At 34.0% G+C, this 24,856-nt stretch overlaps 2 protein-coding genes and 1 long non-coding RNA gene across 4 annotated transcripts; 1 reads left to right on the top strand and 2 right to left on the bottom strand.

The window, feature by feature from the left end:
* Positions 1-1,145: 1,145 nt before the first annotated feature.
* On the bottom strand, positions 1,146-2,894 carry LOC112126332. The gene is made up of 3 exons (XR_002909910.1): positions 2,491-2,894; positions 1,890-2,048; positions 1,146-1,825 (listed from the first exon to the last, which is right to left on the bottom strand). It is a non-coding gene; the product is annotated as an uncharacterized LOC112126332 (long non-coding RNA).
* A 308-nt stretch (positions 2,895-3,202) lies between these two features.
* Positions 3,203-23,026, bottom strand: LOC106672117 (ATP-dependent helicase brm). Of its 2 annotated transcripts, none has more exons than XM_014403288.2 (19): positions 17,951-18,053; positions 17,260-17,564; positions 12,446-12,601; positions 11,279-12,370; positions 11,103-11,205; positions 10,822-10,971; positions 10,666-10,768; positions 10,365-10,604; positions 10,130-10,307; positions 9,828-10,070; positions 9,600-9,766; positions 7,821-8,009; positions 7,413-7,743; positions 7,122-7,352; positions 6,863-7,048; positions 6,498-6,805; positions 6,267-6,393; positions 6,032-6,209; positions 3,203-3,447 (listed from the first exon to the last, which is right to left on the bottom strand). In XM_014403288.2, exons 1-19 carry the CDS (start codon positions 18,030-18,032, stop codon positions 3,299-3,301), a joined length of 4,518 nt encoding a protein of 1,505 aa, XP_014258774.1. In that variant the 5' UTR covers positions 18,033-18,053; the 3' UTR covers positions 3,203-3,298. The 2 variants fall into 2 exon arrangements, with proteins under 2 accessions (XP_014258774.1, XP_014258775.1); XM_014403289.2 differs by lacking the exon at positions 17,951-18,053 and adding an exon at positions 22,761-23,026 and having other exon boundaries at positions 3,299-3,447.
* LOC106672118 (inositol monophosphatase 2-like) lies at positions 14,921-16,732 on the top strand. The gene is made up of 5 exons (XM_014403290.2): positions 14,921-15,157; positions 15,218-15,602; positions 15,662-15,767; positions 15,820-15,971; positions 16,600-16,732. The coding sequence occupies exons 1-5, from the start codon at positions 15,092-15,094 to the stop codon at positions 16,689-16,691; spliced, it is 801 nt and encodes a 266-aa protein (XP_014258776.1). The 5' UTR covers positions 14,921-15,091; the 3' UTR covers positions 16,692-16,732.
* Positions 23,027-24,856: the final 1,830 nt, after the last annotated feature.

Below are 24,856 nucleotides of genomic sequence, written 5' to 3'. Positions count from 1 at the left end.
TTGTATATTTTTGTAAACACATTAAGAAAAGTATGTATATTTTAATATTTACATAAAAAGTTAATTGTATAATGTTATTTGTTCTTGTATATTTTTGTAAACACATTAAAAAAAAAGTGCGATATGTATTCGTTTTCCCTATATGATTTGATCCCCCCTCTCATTATTTCAATCTAAAAAGCGAATTAATTTATCAAGACATCGAGCAACTCTTTGGTCAAGGATGCGACTATATGTTGCGAAAGCTCGGCAAATTGCATAAATTTGTAACTTCATTCAAGACCATAAACCTGATCCTCTTCAGCATTGAAAAAAACTGGTCGATCTCCGTAACTTTCATCATCCGGTATCACATCATGGCATTTTACCAAGACATCGAGCAACTCTTTGGTCAAGAATGCGCCCTGATATGTCGCGAAAGCTCGGCAGATTGTTTGCATAAATTTGTAACTTCATTCAAGAACAAGCTGATCCTCTTCAACATTGAAAAAACTGGTCGATCCTCCCCGTATCACATCATGGCATTTTATCAAGACACCGAGCAACTCTTTGGCCAAGAATCTGCCCGCTGATGATGTAACTATATGTCACGAATTGTTTGTATAAATTTGTAACTTCATTCAAGACCATAAACCTGATCCTCCAACATTAAAAAGCTAATGCTGACTTTTGTTAATTATTATAATACTAAATATTGGGTGGTCCAGTTTATTTATTTTTTTTATCAAGGCTCAGTATCCGTATACAAACCTAAAATTTCTTGATAAAATTTATTTAACACTTTTTTTTTAAAGAAAGGAAACTTAAGATTTGATTGGTGACAGCACAATTCAAAAGTTGTTTTCATGGTTGCCATCAAAGATTAAAAAGGATAGCTGAAAATGAGCATAGTACTTTAATGTTTTTTCGAGCTGGTATTGCATTTATTTTATGTGTGGAACTAATAAAAATAATATATATAATATAATATTTTAATATGATTTAATATAATATTTATTATAATAATTTATAATATATATAATATAAATAACTAATAAAAATAAACCCTCAGGGTGCCGGTGTTTTTTTTTGTTGTTGAAAAAAAAATCATTTGTAAGTATGTCGAGTTCGAATGCAGGGCTGCTGGATTCGAACCCGGGACCTTTACCTTACAATGATGAATGCCGTGTCAAAAACTAAACCTTGCGGCCACCAACACCCCTCTATAATTTTATTAAAGATCGATTTCGAGGCATCCGCCTCCCCTCACCATCTGATGAGTTTTTCGTTTCAGATCTGAATTATGTGTTTCCAGATCTGAGAAACTCAAGACTGATGAAGGGAATCAATCACTTTAATAAAAAACAATTACTTTCACACATAAAATAAAAGGTTCTTGAACCTTTTAATCTCCTTGGCACTATTCAATAGCCACAATTATGCTTGTTGTAGTTCCATAAGTACCAGCTGACCCATATTCGGTTTCGGAGCCATCTGTGTACCAGAAATGATCACCCGACCATTTTAGAAAGACTAAGAGATGTACTCTGTAAGTTCAATGGACTACTTATGGAAAGCAGTTTTTTTTAAATCCTAGTGGATCCTTTTTGAAAAGAACTGACAGGGGATGAAAAATGGATTCTGGTCGATGTTACTCGGAAGGGTTTGCCTAGATTGAAACTGTCATCTGTGGAAAAGGACGGTTTGCACATGAGAAAGATGCTCAGCATTTGACAGGATTGGAAGGTAGTGGCACTTCAGTCTCTTTCAAGAATAGCTGGCTAACAGGAAAGGTGTGATAATGAAGCCGTCAAAAAGATGGTATACAGGTTTGTTGTTCACACACCTTTAATAAAGGAAAATTTATATAGATGAATCATATTATAAAAGTAAAGTAATTCATGTCATACCAGATGACTCAATGTCCAACTGCTCATTGGGTGTCGCTTACAAGTGGCCAAACCACTTTAAAATACTTCTTTCATACTATTATCAATTAAAAAACCATGAACTGTGGCGGGATTCAAACCCAGGACAGCTAGCATGACGAATACGAGTTGGACGTCGACCTGAATCATACAATAAAAGTGTAAGCAGTTTAAAATAATTCCTTCAAGTTAAAAAGTTTGTTCTATTTCCTAATGAGATCTCGCTGCTCTTTGCTAAAATAAAAGATTCAAAATTTATGTCAATTCAAAAAATGGTGGACAAACACGTCCAAGAGTGAGTAGAAATGTGACTAATAAGTAATCCTTAAAGATCCGACTAACCGCAGGGTGTTGGGGACAAGGAGGTCAAACAAACCTTTTCACAATATTTCTCATTATTCTCAATTGAAATTTCATGGGCCAGGTTGAAAACCCGGGCGAACATGGCACGAGTCGGATGCCCTAACCTCTCGACCACTGCGGTACTCTTATACAGTAGTAAAAAAGAGAGAATTTTGGTAAGAAAAATACATACCTAATTAACCGATAGGAAAAGATTGTTAGATTAAATTGATTTAATTACCGTTAATGAATATGTAATTTAATCAGAATTTCCTTATGAACTTTTCAGACAACCCGATTATCTTAGAAAATTACTATATTCTCTGTATAAAAATATTTTTTAAAAACTTATGAAATACTGGTAACAAGATTTTTAAAAAAATCATCAGTGTCAATTAATATATAATGTCTATAATTTTTTGTCTGAACCAGGTTTTTTTTTTTTAGATTAGAGTTTTTGATTAGAGCGGTTGATAAGCAAGACAAATTGAACAGCTTTGAGAATAAATATTTATTTTCTAAATTGGTTTTATCATGGGCAAATGTAAATTTTATCATACGATTGATAATATGAGTATTACATATTTTTGTTCAAGATAACACAATACAATTATTACTAAATGATTTTAAAAAATTAAAAATAAATAAAAAATTTCTTTTTAATCAATAATTTATAAAAAAAATTTAATTTAATGCTAGCAGGTCTTTTGTGCAACAAAAAATGTATTTTTTCCTTTTTTTTCTAGAGAAAAAAAGCATGGATAAATAGTTTATTTTAGTTGTCTATATAAAATAATAATACTAAAGCTTAAAATCGAGTTTTTAAAATTATACTTTAAGAAGAAAAAACCACAAACTACTTACACCAGGTTATTATTGTTCTTTTTTTTTTTTTATAAAAAAATTCTTTTTATTGCGAACATAAAATATTTACAAGGAGTGAGAGAGAGAGAGAAAAATAATAAAAATTGTATTAGAACCAATAGAAGATAATTTAAAAGAAAAAGAAAAAAAAAAAAGAAGAAGGCCTTTGCTTTGTTCCAGCCCCTTTACATCAAAGAAGAGTTGTCGTCGTCGTCATCGTCACTGATGTACTTCTTCCTCTTACGCCTCCCTCGTCCACCCTCCTTTCCTTTCTTCACTTTCAACTTGACTTTGACCGACGAAGTGTCAGATGCGCCGTCGTCCATCTCAGCACCTGTTTAGTCAAAAAGCTTACCTTTAGAAACTGTTTTTTTGATTCGATCTTTCCACTACATGTATCTTCTATGTATAAGGAAAATAATACAATAGGAAGTGAATGTGGATTTTTTTTAAATGCATGCTTTTAATTGACTGGAAATTCATTAAATTAATCATGGTTTTTTTTAATATTTAGTGCATGACATTTTTTTTTATTAACAAACAAGAGGATCGAGGATTGAAATGAAAACAAACATGCCTTAACTACACGTAATAATGGGGGGGGGGACAAAAGGTTTATTCGAACAGAAAAACATTTCAACAGGAAAAATAAAACAAAAATAAATAAAATATGGAAGTTAATATCTGGGAATTTGGCCAAAAAGTTAATTATGCATAAACATTTATTATTCTAACGTTTATTTTTACCTTAATTGGATGCAATTCTTTTGACACCTCTTCCGATATTTTTTATTTTATTTTATATAATTAATCTTTTTGCCATGCGACATTAGAAAAGTCGTCGTTCTTCATTGGGGAAAATCAAATCGATTGTTGGATTTGATACATTTATTGACAATAAACTACATTAAAGGTAGTTCATAATAAATGACAATCAATGAAATAAAAATAATGACAATGGCAAAGTGTAAATATTAAAAGTTTTATGGAACAAAATATTACACCTTTAGAAACACCAATACACTTTTTGCCTGTTCAAAAAATTAAATAAAAAACCTTTGTTTAACTTGTTAAGTATATATTTGTATTTGATTGTTTATTATATGCAGTTTTATTTTTCAGTAATAATGTTTCTGATTTTGAAAAATGACAATAATTTGATATTTTCCTTTAAATTGTGCATTGTTATATTGAGAAGTTCAGATTTAAAAATAATGATATCTTGAAAAAGAAATTGTACTTTCTTTTAAATGCGAAGATATCCATGTACGTAATATTGCCTAAATGATAATTATATTATGGATGAACATTAGATTAAGTGTCCTACCTTTTGTATATTTAAAGTTTAATTAAAGTCCTTCCAAGGGAGTCAAGCACAGGGACATTGGAGCTCAAGAAACTTAAAAAATTGCCATTGAACTATTTAGTCTGAAGGATGAGACTTAGGCTAGTGTCATTTTGAACAAATGAATTATAAAAAAATATCATCTCTTAGGGCAGGGGCCTGCAAACCTTTTTAGAAAAGGGCACATCTTTTTAGAGAGAAAAAAAAACTTTAGAAAAGGGCAAACTTATGAAAAAACTGTATTCTTTTAAAAGGTACTTAGCTAATAATAACCTGCGTTACGATTTTATGAAGTTCATCGGATTCTACAACCTTTGTCCCAGTACTTAAAAAATAAATGCAGCTTCCAGCAGTTTGCATTTATCATACTCCTGATTTCACATAATTGTACAAATTGTTAAGAAAAAGTGATAGTCGGATGGGGCCAGGTCTGGAGAGTAAAGAGTGTGGTATGACTTCCCAATCCAGTTTCATTGTCACCTTGTTTGTCATTTTGACCATATTAGGCCTTGCGTTGGTAAAAACAATAGTATCTTTTCTGTTCATGAGAGCAAGTTGTTTATAGGCCAGGGCAAGAGATACTCGTTAGCTTGAGTTTCTGCGGTTATGGTCTGGCTACATGGCAGGAATTCGGAAAATGAACTCAAAGCATTGGTTTTTGCGTCATTCGATAACTGCCAATGGTACGATCTATTGTGCTGTGAAAGCTTGATACATGTGTTACATACATGATAGGAAATAAAAATATTAACGATTTAATAACAATTTTTCCCCCACAACAAATTGAAGTAAAAAGGCAAGGAAATATTGTAAAAACAGAATTTAATAATTTTCAGCTGTTGCATTACAGAGCGTCATCCCCATGATTTACTTGCAATATTTCCATGTTAATATGATATTAACCGTGAGCCAGATTATACTGTAGTTTGCCAATCCCCGTCTTAAGAGATGTACTAAGTAATTTAAAGTTTCCAGGATACAGGATTAATATTATTATTTTTATATATCATTTAATACATCACTAACCAATATATATTAATGTAAAATAAAATTTATATACCTTGTAATTACTAAAAAGTCTAGCGGACGCAAAATTTTAGGCAAAAAGTTTTATAGCTTAGCTTCCAGGTTTTTGGTTTTTTTTCCTCCACTTCCTCCATAACAGTTAATGAGTACACATTTCAATAATTTTATGTACTTTTATTTTTTTGTTTAAATTTTAATAGCTAGCTGGGAAACAAATATAGAGGATTGAGGTCGTAGTAACACCGAGTTCACTATCACTGATAGATCAACTATTCAAATCATTGGATTTTTATATTTTCCCTTAAAATACTAGTGTTTCTACAGTTTATTCTAATAAAGAGAGAGTAACAAGAGAGTGATAGATGGATAGAGAGAGAATTTTTTTTTATAAAAAGAAAAATTTTCAAAATAAAAGTACTAGTCAGGATTTCGAATTAGAAACTGTAAATGAACATATCATTCACATGAAAGAGGAAAATTTACGAATGTAAGAAACCCGTCCTCCACCTTAGATTAATATTATTTAATTAGAAAAGTTTGTAATAACCTTTGGAATCCTCATCATCTGAAATATTGGAATCTTGTTCAATTCGCTGTCTGGCATTTGTGAAGACGCTCTGCAAAACGATCGAATCCTCATGGATAAGTGACGCCTCTTCATTGTACGTCTGTGCGTTCTTGCACAATTGCATGAAGTCCTTTTCGAGTTCGGCAAAGTCGATGTACTAAAACAGATTTTTTTTTTTTTTGCTCTCGAGAAATATTTCTTGAATATTTTTTACCTTGTATTCTTCGACCTTGGCGAGTATCTTTTTAATGTCTATGGGTTTCTTGATCAGTTCGTAATAATCTGGATATTTGTGCCTTGGTGGCAACTTCATAAAAGGCTCACTTAATATTCGCCCATCGCTAGAAAATATAGAAATGATTAGGACAGGAACAAAGCTACTTTAAATTAAAAACACAACTAAAAGAAATGAAAATTGATTATAATAAATATTAGTTAGACTGACCAGTCGGTGTACTTCACGACTATGCTCATCAGATTTTTCATCTGTTTCCGCAGTTTGTTTTCTGATGGTGTCACACGTTTCTTCCTAGGCGTGGGTTCGTCGTCATCATCGTCGCATCGCCTTTTCCTCTTTCCACGTTTTTTCACCTTGATTTCTTCTTCCTCTTCGTCATCATATTCCTCTAAGCCTTCATCAATGGCTTTGAGCCATTCTTTTTCGGTCAGACTGTCTGTGTAGTCGACTTCCTTCCTCTGTCGGTTGCCTCGGCCCATCTGAACCTCATTTTCCTCGTATGTCCACCTCTCGACCTAAAAAATCATTAGGGTTAGGTTCAAATTTAATGAATTAAAATTGGTAGGGTTTACCTCATCATCGTCCTTGACAAGCCAATCTGGGAGCTCTGCCTCTTCAACAAGCCTGGACTTACGATTTGGACCGAGTTTGGCCTCTTCCCTTCTTCTTTCCAAATCCATCCTTTGAAACGTCTCAAACTCTGTCTCACTCCTTGCTATCATCTGGTTAACCGTCTCATCATCCGGGACTTCATTTTCCTAAAAACAAAATTAAAAAATAATTTTTTGTTTATATTTTTTATTAAATTAATTAATAAAAAAGATAATGTACCTCATCATCGGCATCGTCCTGGTGAAGGATGGTCTGAAGGAACTGCTGACGTTCAGATCCTGTGGATTTCTGGTCGAACATACCGGCTTGAATAACTTTTTCATCCATGTTGAGCTTGTAACGAGCTGCAGCTAAAATTCTTTCTTCGACGGAATTGACAGTCATGAGTCGTAGAACTCTGACCTCGTTCTGCTGACCGATACGATGCGCCCTGTCTTGTGCTTGTAAATCCTAAAAATAATTAAATAAATAAAACGGTAATGGTGAATATGGTGAATTGAATGAAAGTACCTGATGAGGATTCCAATCGGAATCGAAAATAATAACAGTGTCAGCTGCTTGTAAGTTGAGACCAAGACCACCAGCCCTTGTCGACAGCAAGAAGATAAAAAACTCGCTTTCTGGGTTGTTGAACTTCTTCAACAAATCCCCTCTGTCCTCTGACTTGGTCGTTCCGTCAAGCCTCAGATACAAGAAGCCCCTCCAGCCGAGGTAGTCCTCCATGATAGTCATCAATTGTGTCATCTGACAGAAAAGAAGCACTCTGTGCGAGGTGGCCTTCAGCTTAGGCAAAATCCTATCCAAAAGCTCAAACTTGCCAGATACACGGAATAGGTCAGGACTGTAAAATTAACATACAAAAAAATAAATTGATTAATCCATTAAAAAAAATAAATAAATAAATAAAATGCAATTTACCCTGAGACAACGCCTCCACTCGTCCCAATATGATCACTGTACTTCTCTTCAATATGGTGAAACATAAACGGGTGGTTACACAGTTTACGCAACTGGACGATAGTATTCATAAGAGCCTTTGCTCCTCCTTTTCCTTGTTTTCCTTTTTCAGAACCATCAGTGAGAAGAACCCCTTTACTCTGCATATGTCTTAAAAGTAAAAGAACATAAATTAAAAAAAAAAAAAAAAAAACACGGTAGAAATTGTTTATAACAACACTGGTTACAATGGACGACCGGTTATAATGTACAAAAACTCAGGTCCGTGAAATGTCATAAGGCAAAGAGCATAGGGAAAATGAACCATTAGTTATATCAGACGCCATGCAAAAGTAACCCCAGCTGCGTAATGATTCTAAGAAAGATTCTTCCCCCTTTTCAACTCTGTGTCTTTAAAAAATTAAAAATAAATATAATATAAATATAAATATGAATAAAAAAACCACGACCTTAATTGAAAAATGCATGTTTCTCGGACCAAATGGGAAGATTATGTGTGCAGTCTTGCAAGTAAAATGGGGATGTCTCTCCAGTTATGGCACTCTCGACACGACACGCAAGAATGACACAATTAAACAGAAGACAAACACTTTGAGCCCTGAATATGATCTCAATAAAGATCGAAATGTTGGCACGATAAAGAAAATGTTTTTCTGAAACCTACATCACAACAGACCGCATCTCACGATTTCTAAATAGATATCGATTAACGGTCACTAATCACCACACAAATATCAGGAAACGTGAAAAATAAAGAAAAAATAATCAAACAATTTAATAAGTGCCATAAAGTTAAAAAATGCGAGCCAAAAAAAGATGACAGATTTTCCCTATGGTGGTGTTATCCATTTTTTGGGAATCGCCTCGCCCTGTGGGGCCGGAGACGGTGTGGAGGAAAGAGGGGATATACAGGATAAACAAACTCCTCAGCTGACATAGTGAGGCATTTTCGAGATATATGACAACCAGAGGTCCAGTTAATAAGTGGTAACAACTGTCCAACAATAAAAATTTTTGCGGCCATCTTGGGACGGCAGACCTGGGATCCCGGAAACTCAAGTCTACATGAGGTGCCTTTTAGACGTATTTTTAACCTTGATTTTTGTCAAAGCCAGTTAATTTCAAAATTATAATTTTTGGCCGAAGTTAAAAATTTTGTTAAAAAAAATAAATACTTTTTTTTTCTTTGCTTAAAGGAGTACATTTTTAACTTCATTTCTAATTTCGTTATTACACTTTATTATACAATCCCTTTTCTTTACTTTGATTTGATAAAGCATTGTTTTAACAAGCCTACATAGTTGGGCGCATATGTGAAGGCAGATTTTTAGTGGATAGTCTTCTCTATACATTTCAAAAGAAAAATCAATCGTATAATTGAAACTGACCTTCACACAGATTACATAGTACAATGATACTAAATACTCCATTCACATTTGTACATATGTATTTACATGTATTTTAATGTTTGAAAATATACACGTAAATAAATTACTTTAGCAAGTTAGTATGTATTTTATACTTCCTCATAAAGCTGGATAAATTATATAATTACTTATTTAATGAAAACTCTTCTGCTATAAATGTACGTGCCTATCAATTGGATGAAATGTTCAGTTATATCGAACTGTTCACCGCTATTAACATATAAAATTTTGTTCCCCTTAAGTTTATTATAAACAATTTATCAGTACATTGTTTTAACATATCTAAGACATTCATATAAAAGAAGATTTTTACCTATAAAGCACTCTTTGAAGTCCTGACATATCACATTTGATAATATACTCGACTTTGTCTGGCAACTGACTCTCGACTTCTTTTTTGAGCCTCCTGAGCAAGAAAGGTCGCAAAACCTTGTGGAGACGACGGATGATCAAAATAGTTTCTTCCTCATTCAGTTCGACCTGAAGAATTAGATGGTTTTAACCTCATCGGTTAAGATTTTTTTTTTTTTTAAGCTATTACCTTTTCACCAGTTGTTGCAAATGGCGCGTTGAACCACTGCTCGAAAGTCGAGCAGGATTTGAAGATCGAAGGTAAGAGGAAATTAAGAAGGGCCCATAGCTCAGGCAATTTGTTCTGAAGTGGTGTTCCAGTCAACAGGAGGCGATGGGGCGCCAGATAATGCGTGTTCAACACCTGTGTCAACTTACAATGATGATTCTTCATCCTATGACCTTCGTCTATGATCATATATTTCCAATGGATCTGTAAAACAAACAAAAAATGTAAAAACAGTATAGATTTTAGTGTAAAAACAGTCATACCTTAGCAAGCACGGCTTTGTCTTTAATGACGTATTCATAAGTAGTGAGGAGAACGTTGAACTTTGTCGACCTCATTTGCGATTGTAGGGTCCTTCTCATCGCCGGTGAGCCCTTATAGGCAACGACAAAAACTGTAGGAGACCACTTCTCAAATTCCAGTACCCAATTTGATAAAGTCCTTTAAAAGAAATACATTTAGATCATAATATAATTGAGTAGATTTAATCAAACTTACGATAGCGGAACAATGATGAGAAAAGGACCGTTGACTTTTTTCTTTTCCATCAGATAAGTGATCAGACCAATAGTCTGAATGGTCTTTCCGAGACCCATCTCATCAGCGAGAATTCCATTAAGGTTGTTGTTGTAAAGAGAGACAAGCCATTCCAATCCTTTGATCTGGTACTCTTTCAATTTACCGTTAATCATTATCGACGCCTGCTCAGTGACAATTTCATGCACAGTGTGAGCAATACTAAAAATAAAACACAAATGAAGGATAAACTTTATTAAAAAATAAAAATATAAATATAAACCTGTAATATGTGTGCTCCTCAGTTGTGTTTTTATATTCATCATCTTCAATTTTGGCCTTCTTCATAACTGTCTTAGTGTCCACTTCTTTCTTGTCTTTATTTCCTGAAAAAGATTGTTTAGTGAACTGTTTTAGCAGGGCCATAAGAAAAAAATACCTTTTCCTTTTTCCTCATCGTTTTCATCTTCGCTTTCTTCCTCGTCCTCTTCTTCATCACTGTCCTCCAATGGTTCCCATCCAGGATGGGCATCCAACCAAGCTCCAAGCTGGCTGGCAAGCGGAGCCTCGTCGCCTTGAAGTTGCCTGCCTGTAAGTTACAAATACATTTCTGTTACACATATTCAAATTGTTTTGCAAAAAAAAAATTGATTATGGAAAGTGGATAAGAAAAGTTTTGTTTCAATTATCAACAAAACAAACATAAAAAAAAAATTTTACCAGTGACTGTTTCAACAACAGTAACATGAAGATCAGACATTTGAGAGCTTTCATCATTGTCAACAGCCTCTCCACCTTCTCCGACCTTCTTCTTCTTCTTTTTCTATTTACATTTTAAAAAAATAAATAATAATAATAATCAAATCATTCAATATTTTTATTAAAAATAACCCTACCTTTCTTTTCTGCTGTTCTTCTTGTTCCTGTTTTTTCTGTTGTTCAATTTTGTGCTGCTTGACCATTTCTGTCAAGTTTGCGATATATTCATCTGTCTGTGATAACAGGAAAGCCAGACGTTTATCTTTCTTTTGATCGATAAGTTTCCTGTACCCTTCTTCATCCTCTGCCATAAGGCGCCGCATACGCTCTTTCTCTATTCTTTCCTGTTCCTTCTTCTGTTCTCTCTCGGCGTTGGCATGGTAGTTCATAATCGCCTTGTTGAGACGGCCCACTTTGGCCATATTGTTCCTATGGTATTCTCGGAAGTCTTTACAGTGCTGGAGGATAGTACTGAGGTACTCTTGGTGTTTCTGTCGTTTCTTTCTTTCTGTTTCAAGTTTCTGCTGTTTCTCCAACTTCTCCGTGGCCCTGGCCTCCCTCAGGCCTTGGCGTTTCGTGCGCTTGTACGCTTTGACGTTTACCGCTGTTTCTAAAGTCGTGTCTTTCCTTGTGCAAGCAATCACTTCACTTCGGAGTTGCCTCTGGAAATTCAGGACTCGGAGCGCCCTGAGCTCGATTTGAGCTTTTAAACGTAAATCTTCAGGCATAGTCGCAGGGAGATTCGTCAGCTCTTCCATTCTGTGTACAATCCGTGCAGCAACTCTGTTTTCTCTCTCTTGTAGAATTAATATAGGATCGAGACCAACGGGCCTCGGCATAGTGGTTACTCTGTTTTGCTTCTGGCCCTGGCCTTGAGTTTGTGGCCCAGCAGCTCGAGGCATTCTTGGAGGTTGTTCAGCCAAAGGTGCAGGCGGCCTCACGCCAGCGGGGGCTGGACCAGTAGGCGGTGCCATCTGTCCAGTCATAGGTGACTGAGTCGGAGGCTGACCGCCCGGTGGGCCAGGTGTCCTCATAGGCTGTTGCATACCTCCGTTAGTCGAATTGGCATCAACTGTCTCTCCTTGAACCGCTAACGCTAACTGCTGAGAAAGAGGCTGGTTACGAGCCAACAGGCGGTATGCCATTATCTGCACTCGTAACTGCTGAAGCTGAGAAGGGCTGAAACTGTGTTTCGCACCTTGCGGAGGGCCTCCTTCTCCAGAAAACCCCTATCAAAATAAATAAATTCCATTTATAAATGCCCAAAGCTAGGAAATCTCTATTTTAAAATATTGCAAACGTACTTGTGGAGGAGGTCTTGGAGGTTCCATATTCGACTGTCTCGCTCTCAAAGCTAAAAGTTGAGAATAACGCGGATCCTCCTGTAATCCCTTTTCCTCCATGGAATCTATTGCTCGTTGAAGTGCCGTTAAATTTTCTTGAGGTCCACCACCAGATTGCTACACCAAAATTTATCTTCTATTAGAATGTAGTAATAAATCCATTGTTTGTTAATATTATAATAAAACTATAATTACAGTTGGTAGAAAAATATAAATATCACACTTGAAGGAAAAGTAACTAACTGAAAGAAATACAGTCTGAGACAAAAATGTGACTCAACCAAAGATGAACTATCAACTTTCTGGTTATACTTCTTTCATTTGGCATAAAATCTTGAGAAATGATTGCATTTTAATGACCTAAAAGCTGAAATTTATCTGGAAAAAACTCAACAGCGAGACACAAGATCGGAAACTAGCAAAAAAAATGTTTAATTTAATTCTGAATGACCAGATTATACTTCGACCAAAATTGTAAGAAGTGGAGAGAAAATAGAAATGATAAATGGTAAAGTGAGTATGTTGTTCAATCTTTATATAAAAAAATAGTTCCTACTCACTGTTAGTCATTTTCAACATTCCAGATTTTAAGCTTATAACTCATCATCAGGTTGAAGGAATTTACAGCCACTTCTCTCGACATGAATTGTAAGAGTTTCTCTCTCTAACGTCTCTTAGGCTTGAAATTCTGATCATTGAAAACAACTAACTTTTAGGAATTATCTTTTCATAAAGGGTGGAGAGAAAAGTCTTCAATTTATCTACGAATAATTTTGTTTTACTGATAATTCTACTGGTTATGATTAAAGTGAATATTTTACTTTTCAATAGTTATTCAGATATCGTGAGATGCGGTCGGGTGTGATGTAGGTTTCAGAAAAACATTTTCTTTATCGTGCCAACGTTTCGATCTTTTATTGAGATCATTTTCAGGGCTCAAAGTGTTTGTCTTCTGTGTAATTGTGCCATCCTTGCGTGTCGTGTTGAGAGTAGTTGCCCAGTTCACGGGCACTCTCAACACGACACGCAAGGATGGCACAATTACACAGAAGACAAACACTTTGAGCCCTGAAGATGATCTCAATAAAAGATTGAAACGTTGGCACGATAAAGAAAATGTTTTTCTGAAACCTACATCACACCCGACCGCATCTCACGATATCTGAATAACTATCGATTAACAGTCACTAATCTCTAAACATTACTTTTCAATCTAAGAATTTGTCAATCTTGTTAAAAATTCAAAGAAACCATAAATTACTATGACTTCAGCAAAACATACACCATCCAACAGAACATTTTGTTTATTTAGTACAGATAATCCTTTCAACCAACATCCTTATCTTACCCAACAGTATACTCAAAAGACAAAAAACAATACATAAATAAAAAATAATAATAAAATAAAATGTCACTCGTATTGTGATGTTTATTTCAAACTATATTTATTTTTATCATTGTATTAATTATTACAACATACTTATTTGAATGAAAACAACTTAAACAAGATCAGAAATTCATGAGTTTTAATTAAAACAAAAATTAATTATGATGATTTGAATAAAAATTCACCGGAAAATCATTTAGTAATAAATGATAGATAAAATTTAACAAACAATTTAATTCCTAATTTTGCTCTTAATGACAGGTATGACCTCGGCTTTGTCTCCTAGATGTATAAGTAAATAAGCAATTGAATTTCGTCTTTTGAAACAGAATACCATTCTCGTAACCCGTCTCTCTATCATGTCCCATAAAGTGTTCTACAGTATTCAGGTCAGGAGAACGAGTTGGTCAACACATTGTAGTAATCCCTACATTCTAAAAGCAATGGGTGACAACTCGATCTACGTGCATTAACACAAAGTTTTCCTCGATAAATGGAGCGAATGGGACCACAGCTTATAAGAGAACTTACTCAATGTATCTTAGTGCAAAGATCTGTTCTACATGATAATCAGTTGGTACAGGCATGGAATCGATTCCACCCTATGCTGTAACTGACTGTCTTTGAAAATGCTTTAACTCAGTTTTGGAGCTCCTGCTAGACCCTTACATTATGGACGGTTTGGAGATGACTATTCACAACGAAAAGCTGTTCTGTAGTGCAGTAGGAACAATTTTTTTTTTACTTTAATTTATTGTTTCATCAAAGAAAACGATTTTCAAAACCAAATTAACTCACTGGACATGTTGGCTCTGGAAATGATTGAAATGATTTTCTTTAATTTTAATCTAAAGAATGTAAAAAGATTAGTAATAAATAAAGGTAAATAACAAGTTATTAATGTTATATATGCAAAACAAACAAATAAGTACTAATGTCTAATATGGTTGTTTATTATGAAACGAAAGGTATGTAGTTAAACTATTTTTTCTACACTTTTCATCTTTTAATTTTTTTTAATATATAAAAAACAAGATGTTTGTGAATAATAGTTGTTCAGATTAAAGTAAGTACAGTAGTGTGCCTTGATGCCCTTGACGTTTTATCTTCTTGACCAAAAGTGGGGAGATTCAATATTTAGAAACTTGTTTGACAAAGGTGAATAGGAAAAAAATCACGAATCATTAAAAAAATCACTATATATAAAGAGATCAAGTACGATGTACGAAGTGGATGTCGATTTATGCTTCAATGTTGTTAAAGAAGTAGTTTCCAAAGCTTCCGAGGTATAGTATTTCACTGTAAAAATCAACACAATCCAATAAAAAAAAATTTCCGTTTTATAGATAGTTCTTGAAGGACATGAGTCTAGCTTGGAGGTTATGACAAAAACGTCAAAATTCGACCTGGTGACGATATACGACAAGAGGACGGAAGAATTCCTCATCAAAGCATTAAAAGATGCTTTCCCAGACCATAAATTCATTGGTGAAGAAACCACGGCTAATAATAAACTCACCGAAGAGCCTACATGGATTATCGACCCGATTGACGGGACGACCAACTACATACACGGGTATCCGCATATAGGAATTTCTCTGGCGCTGGCGGTCAATAAAGAGATTATTATCGGTATTGTGAGCAATCCTTTGTTAAAACAGACTTTTACAGCGGTTAAAGGTCGTGGGGCGTTTTTGAACGAGAAGCAAATCCATGCTTCAAAAAGCACAGGTAGCATATGACTATGCAACTTATATAAGTTTTTTTTAAATTAATTTATTTAATTAAAGAGTTACAAAGTTCCTTGATCGGACTTGAAGTCTCAGTCGGTTCTATACCAAAATATACGGAAGAGTACTGCCAAAAGTACAAAAATATTGTCACTCAAATACAAGGGTGAGTCAGAGCTGAGGTGATCAAAAGGACTGTTTTAAATTTGTTTTAAAAGGGTGAGGTCCCTCGGGTCAGCAGAGCTCGGCTTGTGCATGGTCGGATGGGGTGTTTGGGACGGTTACCATGTGAACCACCTACAATCCTGGGATGTGGCAGCCGGCTCTCTCATAATCACAGAAGCTGGTGGATGTGTACTTGGTGTCGATGGTATGTCAAACTTATCAGTATTATTTAAAAAAAAAAAAAAACATATTTAAAATAATACTGTTGCTTATTGATGATTGGAATCAGGAATGTGGTCCAAAATGATGTAGTTGTACCTTTTTTTGCCTTTAATGAGTTATTTTGTAAATGCAATACCCCTCTTTCTGAATTTCTTTAAATAATTCTTCATTGGCTTTCATGACTGTATAGTAAGAGATTAATAAGTTTCTAAGTTAAGGATGTAATAACATTCCAAAAATGGATGGAATTGACTTTCTACTGCACTCACTCGCTTAATAGTCCAGACCTTGCTCCTTCGGACTAATTCTTCCGCTTAATTGCCTATTATCCCATAAGAAAAGCCTTTCGTATATTGAAATGTGTAAAGCCTAGACATTTTCTCGATCAAATGTAGCAGCAGGCCTCAAGATAATAATTATGAAAAAATACATTGTGCTTTCGTGGTTTAAATTTTTAAAATTTTAAATTATACAATAAATTTAATTTTAACTCTTGAAACAAATGATCACTAATTCCTCTAAACCAAACGAGAAATTTGATTATCATTAATAATTAATTATTACCATAATTTCAGGGGTTAGACAATAAAACAAACATTTTATATTTTCAGGAGGAAAGTTTAACTGTGAAACAGGTGGAATTATTGCAGCTGGGACAGAGAAACTTTGTAAATTACTTGTCGAATTACTTAACTGTAAATAAACTAATCAATTTACTTTAGTAAATGAAATATAGATTTAGAATACTAGTAGTTTTTTTAATAATAAATATATGTTAATTAAATGGTAGCAATATGTAAAACGTCATCACAAAAATTTATTGAACGTGATGTAACATAAATGAGTCAACAATATAATTGCAGCCATATTTTACATTGTTTCACTTTTATCTTGAATAAAACTTTAATCAAAAATGCACCTGGAAAATCTCACCACATCAAGTTATTTTGATTAATAGAAATTTTATTCAAGTGTAAAACTTAGACCTGATTCACAACTGTGATAAATTGAAAATATCCGAGGAGGGCAATATTGAATCAAAAGAAATGAAGATGTTCAGCAGTTTGGGACCAAAGATTATGTAAAAATATCTAATTTATACAAGTGAAACTTTATGGAGCTTTAAATAACAATATTTTACTCATTTACAAGATCTTGTGTTTAAAAATTGGATTGTGTTAGTGCTATTGCCTTTAATTTAAAATGAAATAAATAAATAAACAAGTGTGTCTAATATAAACTCAATCATTCAGGCAAGAGTTAAAACTAACCTGCTGGTGCGGAGGCATCGGTGGGTGTTGCTGGAATGTCTGCGTGCCCTGCTGCATAGCTCCGTTAGGGCCGTTCATGTGCTGGGGAGGCGGCCCTTGGAACGAGTTGGGGCTATGCGGGTGGTGCGAAGGGGGTCCCATCGGCGGAGGAGGGCCCTGGCCCGGTTGGGACATCGGCGAAGGTGCCTGCTGGGGCGGGCCCATGGGTGATGGGGCCTGTGGCGGCGGCATCGGCGAAGACTGGCTCTGCCCAGAGGGGCTGGCCATTCCGCCACTTTCCCCGTCCATGTCTTCAACGCTCCAATCTGTAATCGGGCAGAACAATTCAAAATGAATGTCAAATATAGAAAAAACAAACAAATAAAAAGAAAAAAGAAAATCAGATTGAGTATTAAAAAAAGAAAAAATATTAAGATCTATTTTTTTAATTGATTAATAATTTAATTTATAGTATAATTAAAATAAGGAAGATTACATCAATTTTTATATAAATTTTGTTTCAATTTTTTCTTTCTTTAAATTTATTTACTAACTCCAATCGTCACAACAAGGTCAAACGAAACATCAAAAATTAGATTACTGAAAAATAATTTCAAATGCCCCCGTAAAATTAGATTTAGAAGAAAATCAAAAAGGAAATACTAAAGAGAGAAAATCAGTCATATCTGACAAACTGTCATAGTTGAATTACCTCCTTTTTCCTTTCGATAATAGAATTTTTTCAATACAGGCATCCCTGAATGCTTACACGCACTGTTTAAGACTCTCCCCATAAATCATGGGGGGGAAAATATTAACAAAAAAAATATATAACAGGTAAGAATGGTTTTCCAAGATGTGAGATCAAAAACCTTCCATTTAACACATGATTTTTTTTCCACTTTTTTAAATTACAGATATAAATATTGCTTTGGTAAACCACAGGGGATTTTGAGTCAATAATGAATTTTCGCTAAAACAATAAATGTAGGAGCCATCAGAACGGTCAAGAAGCTGGAAAATGTGAATCAGACCAAATACAAAACGGGGGAAATGTTTTGTTACAACCAACAAGTAAACAGCTACATATATTTAGCTATTTCTAGCTAAACGAGTAAAATATTTTTAAAAATACAACAAAAATAAAATGCTCCCAGCACACAAATCATCACCAAAATTGGATTAAACTATTGATTAGGGCAAAAAATTGTCTATTTTTTAAATTTATGGTTTAGAGCTTGTACGAACAATTGAGCATTCATAGAAAGCCAGAAATATGCTAGCAATTACAAAGCACTTTTTTTTTATTCTAACAAATTATAAGAAATTGAAATTGTTCTAATTTCTGAGATATGCTTGAGCAAGTTTAGAGATATGTATTTAAACCACAAATTTAAAAAAAAGAATAGCATAATTTCTTATAAAATGTAAAATAAAGGAATGTATTCCGAGGCAAAAAAAATTAAATATTATGCTTCAAATCGTATTCAACAATTTTTGAAGAGAATTTTCCTTGGGGTCTACAAAGTGATGAGCGCGTAGTTAGGTCGTTTTTTCTAGTTTGATTAATCCAAATACATTTTGCCATCTTCGGTGTTCGGGCGCCTGTAACCAGACCGAACCAGAGGGGTATATGCAAACCGAAATGAAATTACCAAATTTATGTATATTTTAAATATTTTTTTCAATTGTTTGAGGCCCACGAAGGAGCCATCGCCCTCTGAGTATAATAATGAAGTTTATTGAGAACATGATGGTATTTTGACCAAAATCTCACAAAAATCATAGAGTAATATCAGAATGAATCAATTGCTTGACAGGATATGTTAAGAAAATTTGCATCAGTGGACACAAAAGACAACTGGATTTTGAAAAGAAGCAGAAGAAACCCCGACATATTTCATAAGTGATAAAAAAAACGGTCATGATCTGTGTATGATGGAATTTCGAGGGTACAGACCACTTTGAGTCGGTCCCCAAAGTTCAAGTAATACTCCTGCCTGCCCAAATTGAGAAAGTACATTCAGATTAAGTCCAACAGTATCCAGCCCTGTGGAATAGGAAACAAGACCAAAACACAAATTAAAACTCAAGGAGTTGGAATTTTATCTTCTTCCTCGACCAGAATACATATCAAATCTTGCACTTTCAGATTAGCACCTATTCCAGTCCAAAACTTCCAAAAGTGGGCGCAAAGAGTTTTTTGCATCAAAACTCTTCATGGTATCATAATGGCACAAAGGTGGCTTCAAGTCTTAGAAACTAATAGTATATATTTTGGGAATAAGTTGTTGGACAAAAATATATTTGTACAAATAACAATGAAAATGTGTAGAGTTTGCAAACTTGTCAATAGCAACAGCCAGTCGTTTCTTGAAATACAGAGACATTTTGCTTGGATTAAACTTTATATTAACATAATTATTTATATTTTTATTATATAATTTTTAAAATAAATTTCCCGGTCAACATGTGTTTGTAACCCAGGCCTTGAAGATGACCTGAATGAAGATCAACACTCGGCAATAAAATAAAAAAGGTATTTTTTTAAAAGCATTTAACCTGACCGCTCCCTTACTACTTCAATCTATCTATTACAATGGTCATCCTGGTTTGCTTCAAACAGCCTGAAACAGACTAAGGCTGTTTTGACAAATCCAGTGTGTTTGACTTCAAAAATTTACTAAGAAATGGTGAACTGTGGCATTTCAAGTCATGTTTCACCTCCAAAGGAATGACAAAACTTGAACGATAAAAATTTGACTGTTACAAACTTTAGCTAATCAACTAAAAAGTTGATCAAGTCTGTTAAAACAAAGTAAAGTTGAACGATAAAACTTCAATCGAATCTTTTAAATTGTTGATTTAACGACACATTTGAAGGAATCCTAAGATATGCAAGGAAAATATTTTATAAAAAAGGCTTAAATACAAAATTTAAAAAGCAAGAGGGCCAGTTAACAAAAGAACTTGACGGTTTGAACAGTCAAGGCTGAAAATAATTCAGTCCTGAGCAAAAATTGACAAATACATATAAATATATATATTTGTATATTTTAAGAATATACACTCATATGCAAAACTGGACATCATATTTTGTTGTTTATTTCCAACTACATGTATTTTTATTGGTATATTAATAACAACATACATATTTTAATTTGAACTAAATTAAACAAGATCAGAAATCCATGAGTTTTAATAAAAATTATTTAATTATGACGGCTTGAAAGAAAATTCACCAAAACACCGGAAAATCAGTTAATTAGAGATTAAATTTAACTAAAAATTTATTACCCAGTTTTGTTCTTAATTAATATTACATCCTGTGGCATTGCAGAGAGCCTTAAATCTCTGCATCGAATAAATAAACAATCGGATTTTGTCTTGTGAAACAGAATCCTTTTCCGTCTTCAACATATGACTACATTATTAATCCTTTTGATGAAAAGGTATCAATCTTGTCCAGCAATTTTGGCCCAAAATCCAAGCCTAGCTACGCCCGTTGAGATTTATTCTGGCTTGAGCAACCTATCAGTCTACCTACCGTTTCTGCACAGTCATATTGGCTGAAAGATTGTGAAGAATTGTGGGACTGCAATCCTGTCTTCACCATTATTTTATACGAGGATGTCCAACCCACTAACCAGGACACGGCCCAGCGAGGAGGAACTTCTGGGACTGTTCATTATCTTCGGCAAACGGACCAGATCAACTACCAAGAGGTTTTGGACAACCACCCAGCCAATCTAGCACTCAGTTCAAGAGAAGGTTACATCCACATAAAAGAGGCATAATTGGAACGTGCTGGTCTGTTAATTGTGGTGATCTTTCTATCCACAAAGTAATTAATGGGTGACATCTTGACATACACACAGTCGAGCATCATGCATGCAACACAAAGTTGACCTCAATAAATGGAACTAATGGGTCAATAGCTTCCAGAACTTCTTCAATCCTTTTTAAAAAGATAGTTCCTACTCACAGTAAGTTGTTTTGCAACGATCCGGATTTCGAGCTTTTAGCTGAAGAGTTCTACAGCCTGATGAGCTAAAAGCTCCAAATCCGGATCGTTGCAAAACAACTTACTGTGAGTAGGAACTATCTTTTTAAAAAGAATTGTACACCACACACACTCCACCATTAATCATTTCTATGAACTTCTTCAATGTACCTTAGTGCAGACAAAAATACATTCTGTATGAAATCAATTGGACGTTGATTCACCCATACTTTTTTTTATGGATACCAGGGACTGGAGGAGTTCCCTCCTGATCACTGCAGCTGAGCTGTACAGGGTCGCAACACAAATGTGAATTTGAGCCCCTGTGGTGCTTTTGTTCTTCCATAGAAGAAACTCATTTTTGAAGGGGGTTGGGACCAAATTCAGGGTCGCTGAGATCCAATCCCGCCCCTTCCACTGATGAGTGCCGTGTCAATTTCTTTCAATTGCAGCCATCGGTCCCCTTAGGCATCAGAAAAAGTCCAGAGGCGACGGTGGGGATTGAACCCACGACCGCAGGATCTACTAGCCGAGAGTCTGACGCCATAACCACTCGGCTACCGTGGCCCCCCACCCCATACCATAAATGAGTATCTTTGAAAAGGCTGTGACTCATGTATGGCACATGAAGCAAAGCAGGCTCCACACTTTTTTTCTGAGGTTCATTGTACTTTTGTGGTGGAACTTCATTATCGAAGGTTGAATTTTTATACGTTCCAACTGTTTAATTAGTTTATTCGGTTAGTTAAATAGTTGAAACTAAAGACTTTATTGATACCCAACGTTATCCAAGTCTTACTGTTGGCCTTGGTCTTATCTTTGGCCAAAGCATCTCAACTTAAAATTATGCTTTTAAGAAGATATTTAAATTGTTTCATTAAAAAAATAATAAAAACCAATTAACTCACTCGACATGTTGGCTCTGGAAATGATAAAATTCAACTTACTTTCTTTATTTTTAATCTAAAGAAAGTAAAAGGATTAGTAATTGTCTATAAAGGTAAACAGTAAGTTATTAATGTTGTGTTTACGTTTTAAGTCAACAATTATTCTTTATAGCTAGTTATGAAAAATAAAGAAAAGAAATACATATCCGGTTTTTTCCTGAGTGTATATTCATATATAATGTTTTGAAACTGTAAAAGCTAAATTATGCTGTTTTCATCGTGGGAAAAAATATGAGGGAAAAGAAAGAACATAGCTTCACTTTTTTCCTTGTTTTATTTGTATATATTTCGTGTCTAGCTATTTTTATTTATTTATTTTTTTTAATGAAAAAGAGTTTTTTAATGTAGGTTTTGGCACTTTTTCTAGAAGATTTAGCATTTATAAGAGAAATAACAAAGTTGAGTGCGGTATGATCGATTGAGCAAACAGCTTTCGAACAAGGGGAAGGAGGTGAGCTTTTTCCTCTGTCCCAAAGTTTCTATTTCAACAGGATTTGATAGGTTTTAGAAGAAAGTATGTTATTTTTGCGTTGCGGCCCGTTTAAATGTGTAAAAAAGAGAAAATAGCAAACCGAATCTGGGTAGGGAGTCTGTCCGGGGCGTCGTGTGTCCGTGCTCCTGAGCTGGGCCGTGGGTCGAGACGGTGCCGCGGCTCCTTCACGCTTTTTCCTCTTTCCCTGCTCTTTCTTCGATGCGGTCGCCGGGGTTTTTTTTCTTGCCTCTGTCGTCTGCAATCCGCAGGCCTGGAAACTATCGAGGCCGACTCCGGCTGGAATCCGCTTCCAACATGGCGAAGCGGCGTGACGTCAACGGCTTGCAGACACCACCGACAAGAGCGCCCCGGCACTGCTCCTGAGACTCCGTAAAAACAAAATCCAAATAAAAATCATATATACAAGTTTATAATTTAAATTAATATAACATTAATATAAAATTAATATTTAAAATATACTCGCTCAACAGTAATGTTAATATTTAACAAAAAAAATCACCCAAAAATTAATTTAATTATTCTCTTTTTTAATGTATATTATATTTATAACAAATAAACAATATTTTTACTGTGGGAAAATGTCTAGTAATATGGTTGTATATAAAACTGTATCTCAGATGAAGAAAATTTATAAAAATAAATTAGGTGTGAAAACAATTAGGAAAAAAGAAAACGGTGTTGGTAAAGTTTGTAGTACTCAGGTGCAAGAAAAATATTTTAAAGAAAAGTTATGAATTCAAAGAGAAAAGAGTATGGACAAAGCGGATGATAATGAAAAGAGAAAGAAATAATAAAATATATAATAAAAAATATTCAAGATAAAAAGAGAAAAATGTTAAAACAAAATGCCCGAAAAAAAATAAAATAATTTTATCCTGGCTGCCAAAAATTACTCCACTACTACTACTACTACTTATGAGATGGGTTGATTATGATAAGAAAAAGAGAAAAAGAAGAAAGAGAAAGAAAAAATATTCGAGATAAATTTATTGATTTTTTTTCTTTCCATAATCATCTCGTTTCATAATTTTTTTGAATATGTTTTAAATATAGGAATAATTTTTGTTAGTCATGGTAAAATTGTTTTACTTTGTTTATAATAACTATAAATTTAATTCTTATTACTGTTGTATTGAATCATATGTGAAAATTTGCCAAACATTTTTCTCTCTTTATCTTGATTTTTTTCTTTCTCTTTTCATAATCATCCCATTTCATATTTTTTTAAATATCTTCTCTAATATAGGAGTAATTTTTGTTAGCCAGGAAAAAATTGTTTTATTTTATTTTCCATATTTTGTTTTAATCTATGGTTTCATGGTCCGATTGACCAAATAAATTCTTTTCTATTAATTAATCTTTAATTAAGGTTTTGGTTTTAATAAAAAAGTCAGTGTTATGAGCGGGATTTGAACTCACGATGAATTTTGTTTTAATATTTTTCTCTCTTTAACTTGAATATTTTTTTCTTTCTCTTTTCATAATCATCTCATTTCATAATTTTTTAAATATGTTCTCAAATATAAGAGTAATTTTTGTTAGCCAGGTTAAAATTATTTTTCTTTGCAACATTTTGTTTTAAGATTTTTTCTCTTTATCTTGTATTTATTTTTCTTCCTCTTATTATTATAGGCTGTATCAATACCTGAACCACTGTGGCCACCGACAACCCTGTGCTTGTAGTTTGGTCCCTTTACCGTCTTTGAGCCTTCCATATGCCATATAAGAGCTTCATATCAATTTTTTTTAAAAATGTTTATAAATACCATTGGAGAAAATTTTAATTATTCATTTTATGAAAAACAATTTGTATAAATCTAATGTAGAGCCACTGAATCCAGTGGTATTCAGTGACCCTACTCCATCAAATTTCTACAAATTTGTTTGTCTACGAGGCCCACACCGTTGTTCTCATCTTAATTACTGTGATCCATTTTATGTGTTAATAAATTTTTATGATCAACTATGAGAAAATGTATAGTAATCAAATACCAGATCTTACAAAAAGTCCTGTTGGTGTTGCTTTATTTTTACATTTTGTTTATTTGAACTTAAGTGTTTTTGTGGCTTTTATCATAAAGCGACCTTGTCTAAGGTAAACTCTTAATATTTACAGGTTCCAGGCGTGCGTCAAGCATCCAAATATGTTAAAACTGTATGGTTAGGTTAATTATT

Source organism: Cimex lectularius, unplaced genomic scaffold (genome assembly GCF_000648675.2).
Source record: "Cimex lectularius strain Harlan isolate CLEC.00 unplaced genomic scaffold, Clec_2.1 scaffold93, whole genome shotgun sequence".
In the NCBI taxonomy this organism is placed as follows: Eukaryota; Metazoa; Arthropoda; class Insecta; order Hemiptera; family Cimicidae; genus Cimex; species Cimex lectularius.
This window is presented reverse-complemented; position numbering and strand designations above follow the sequence as displayed.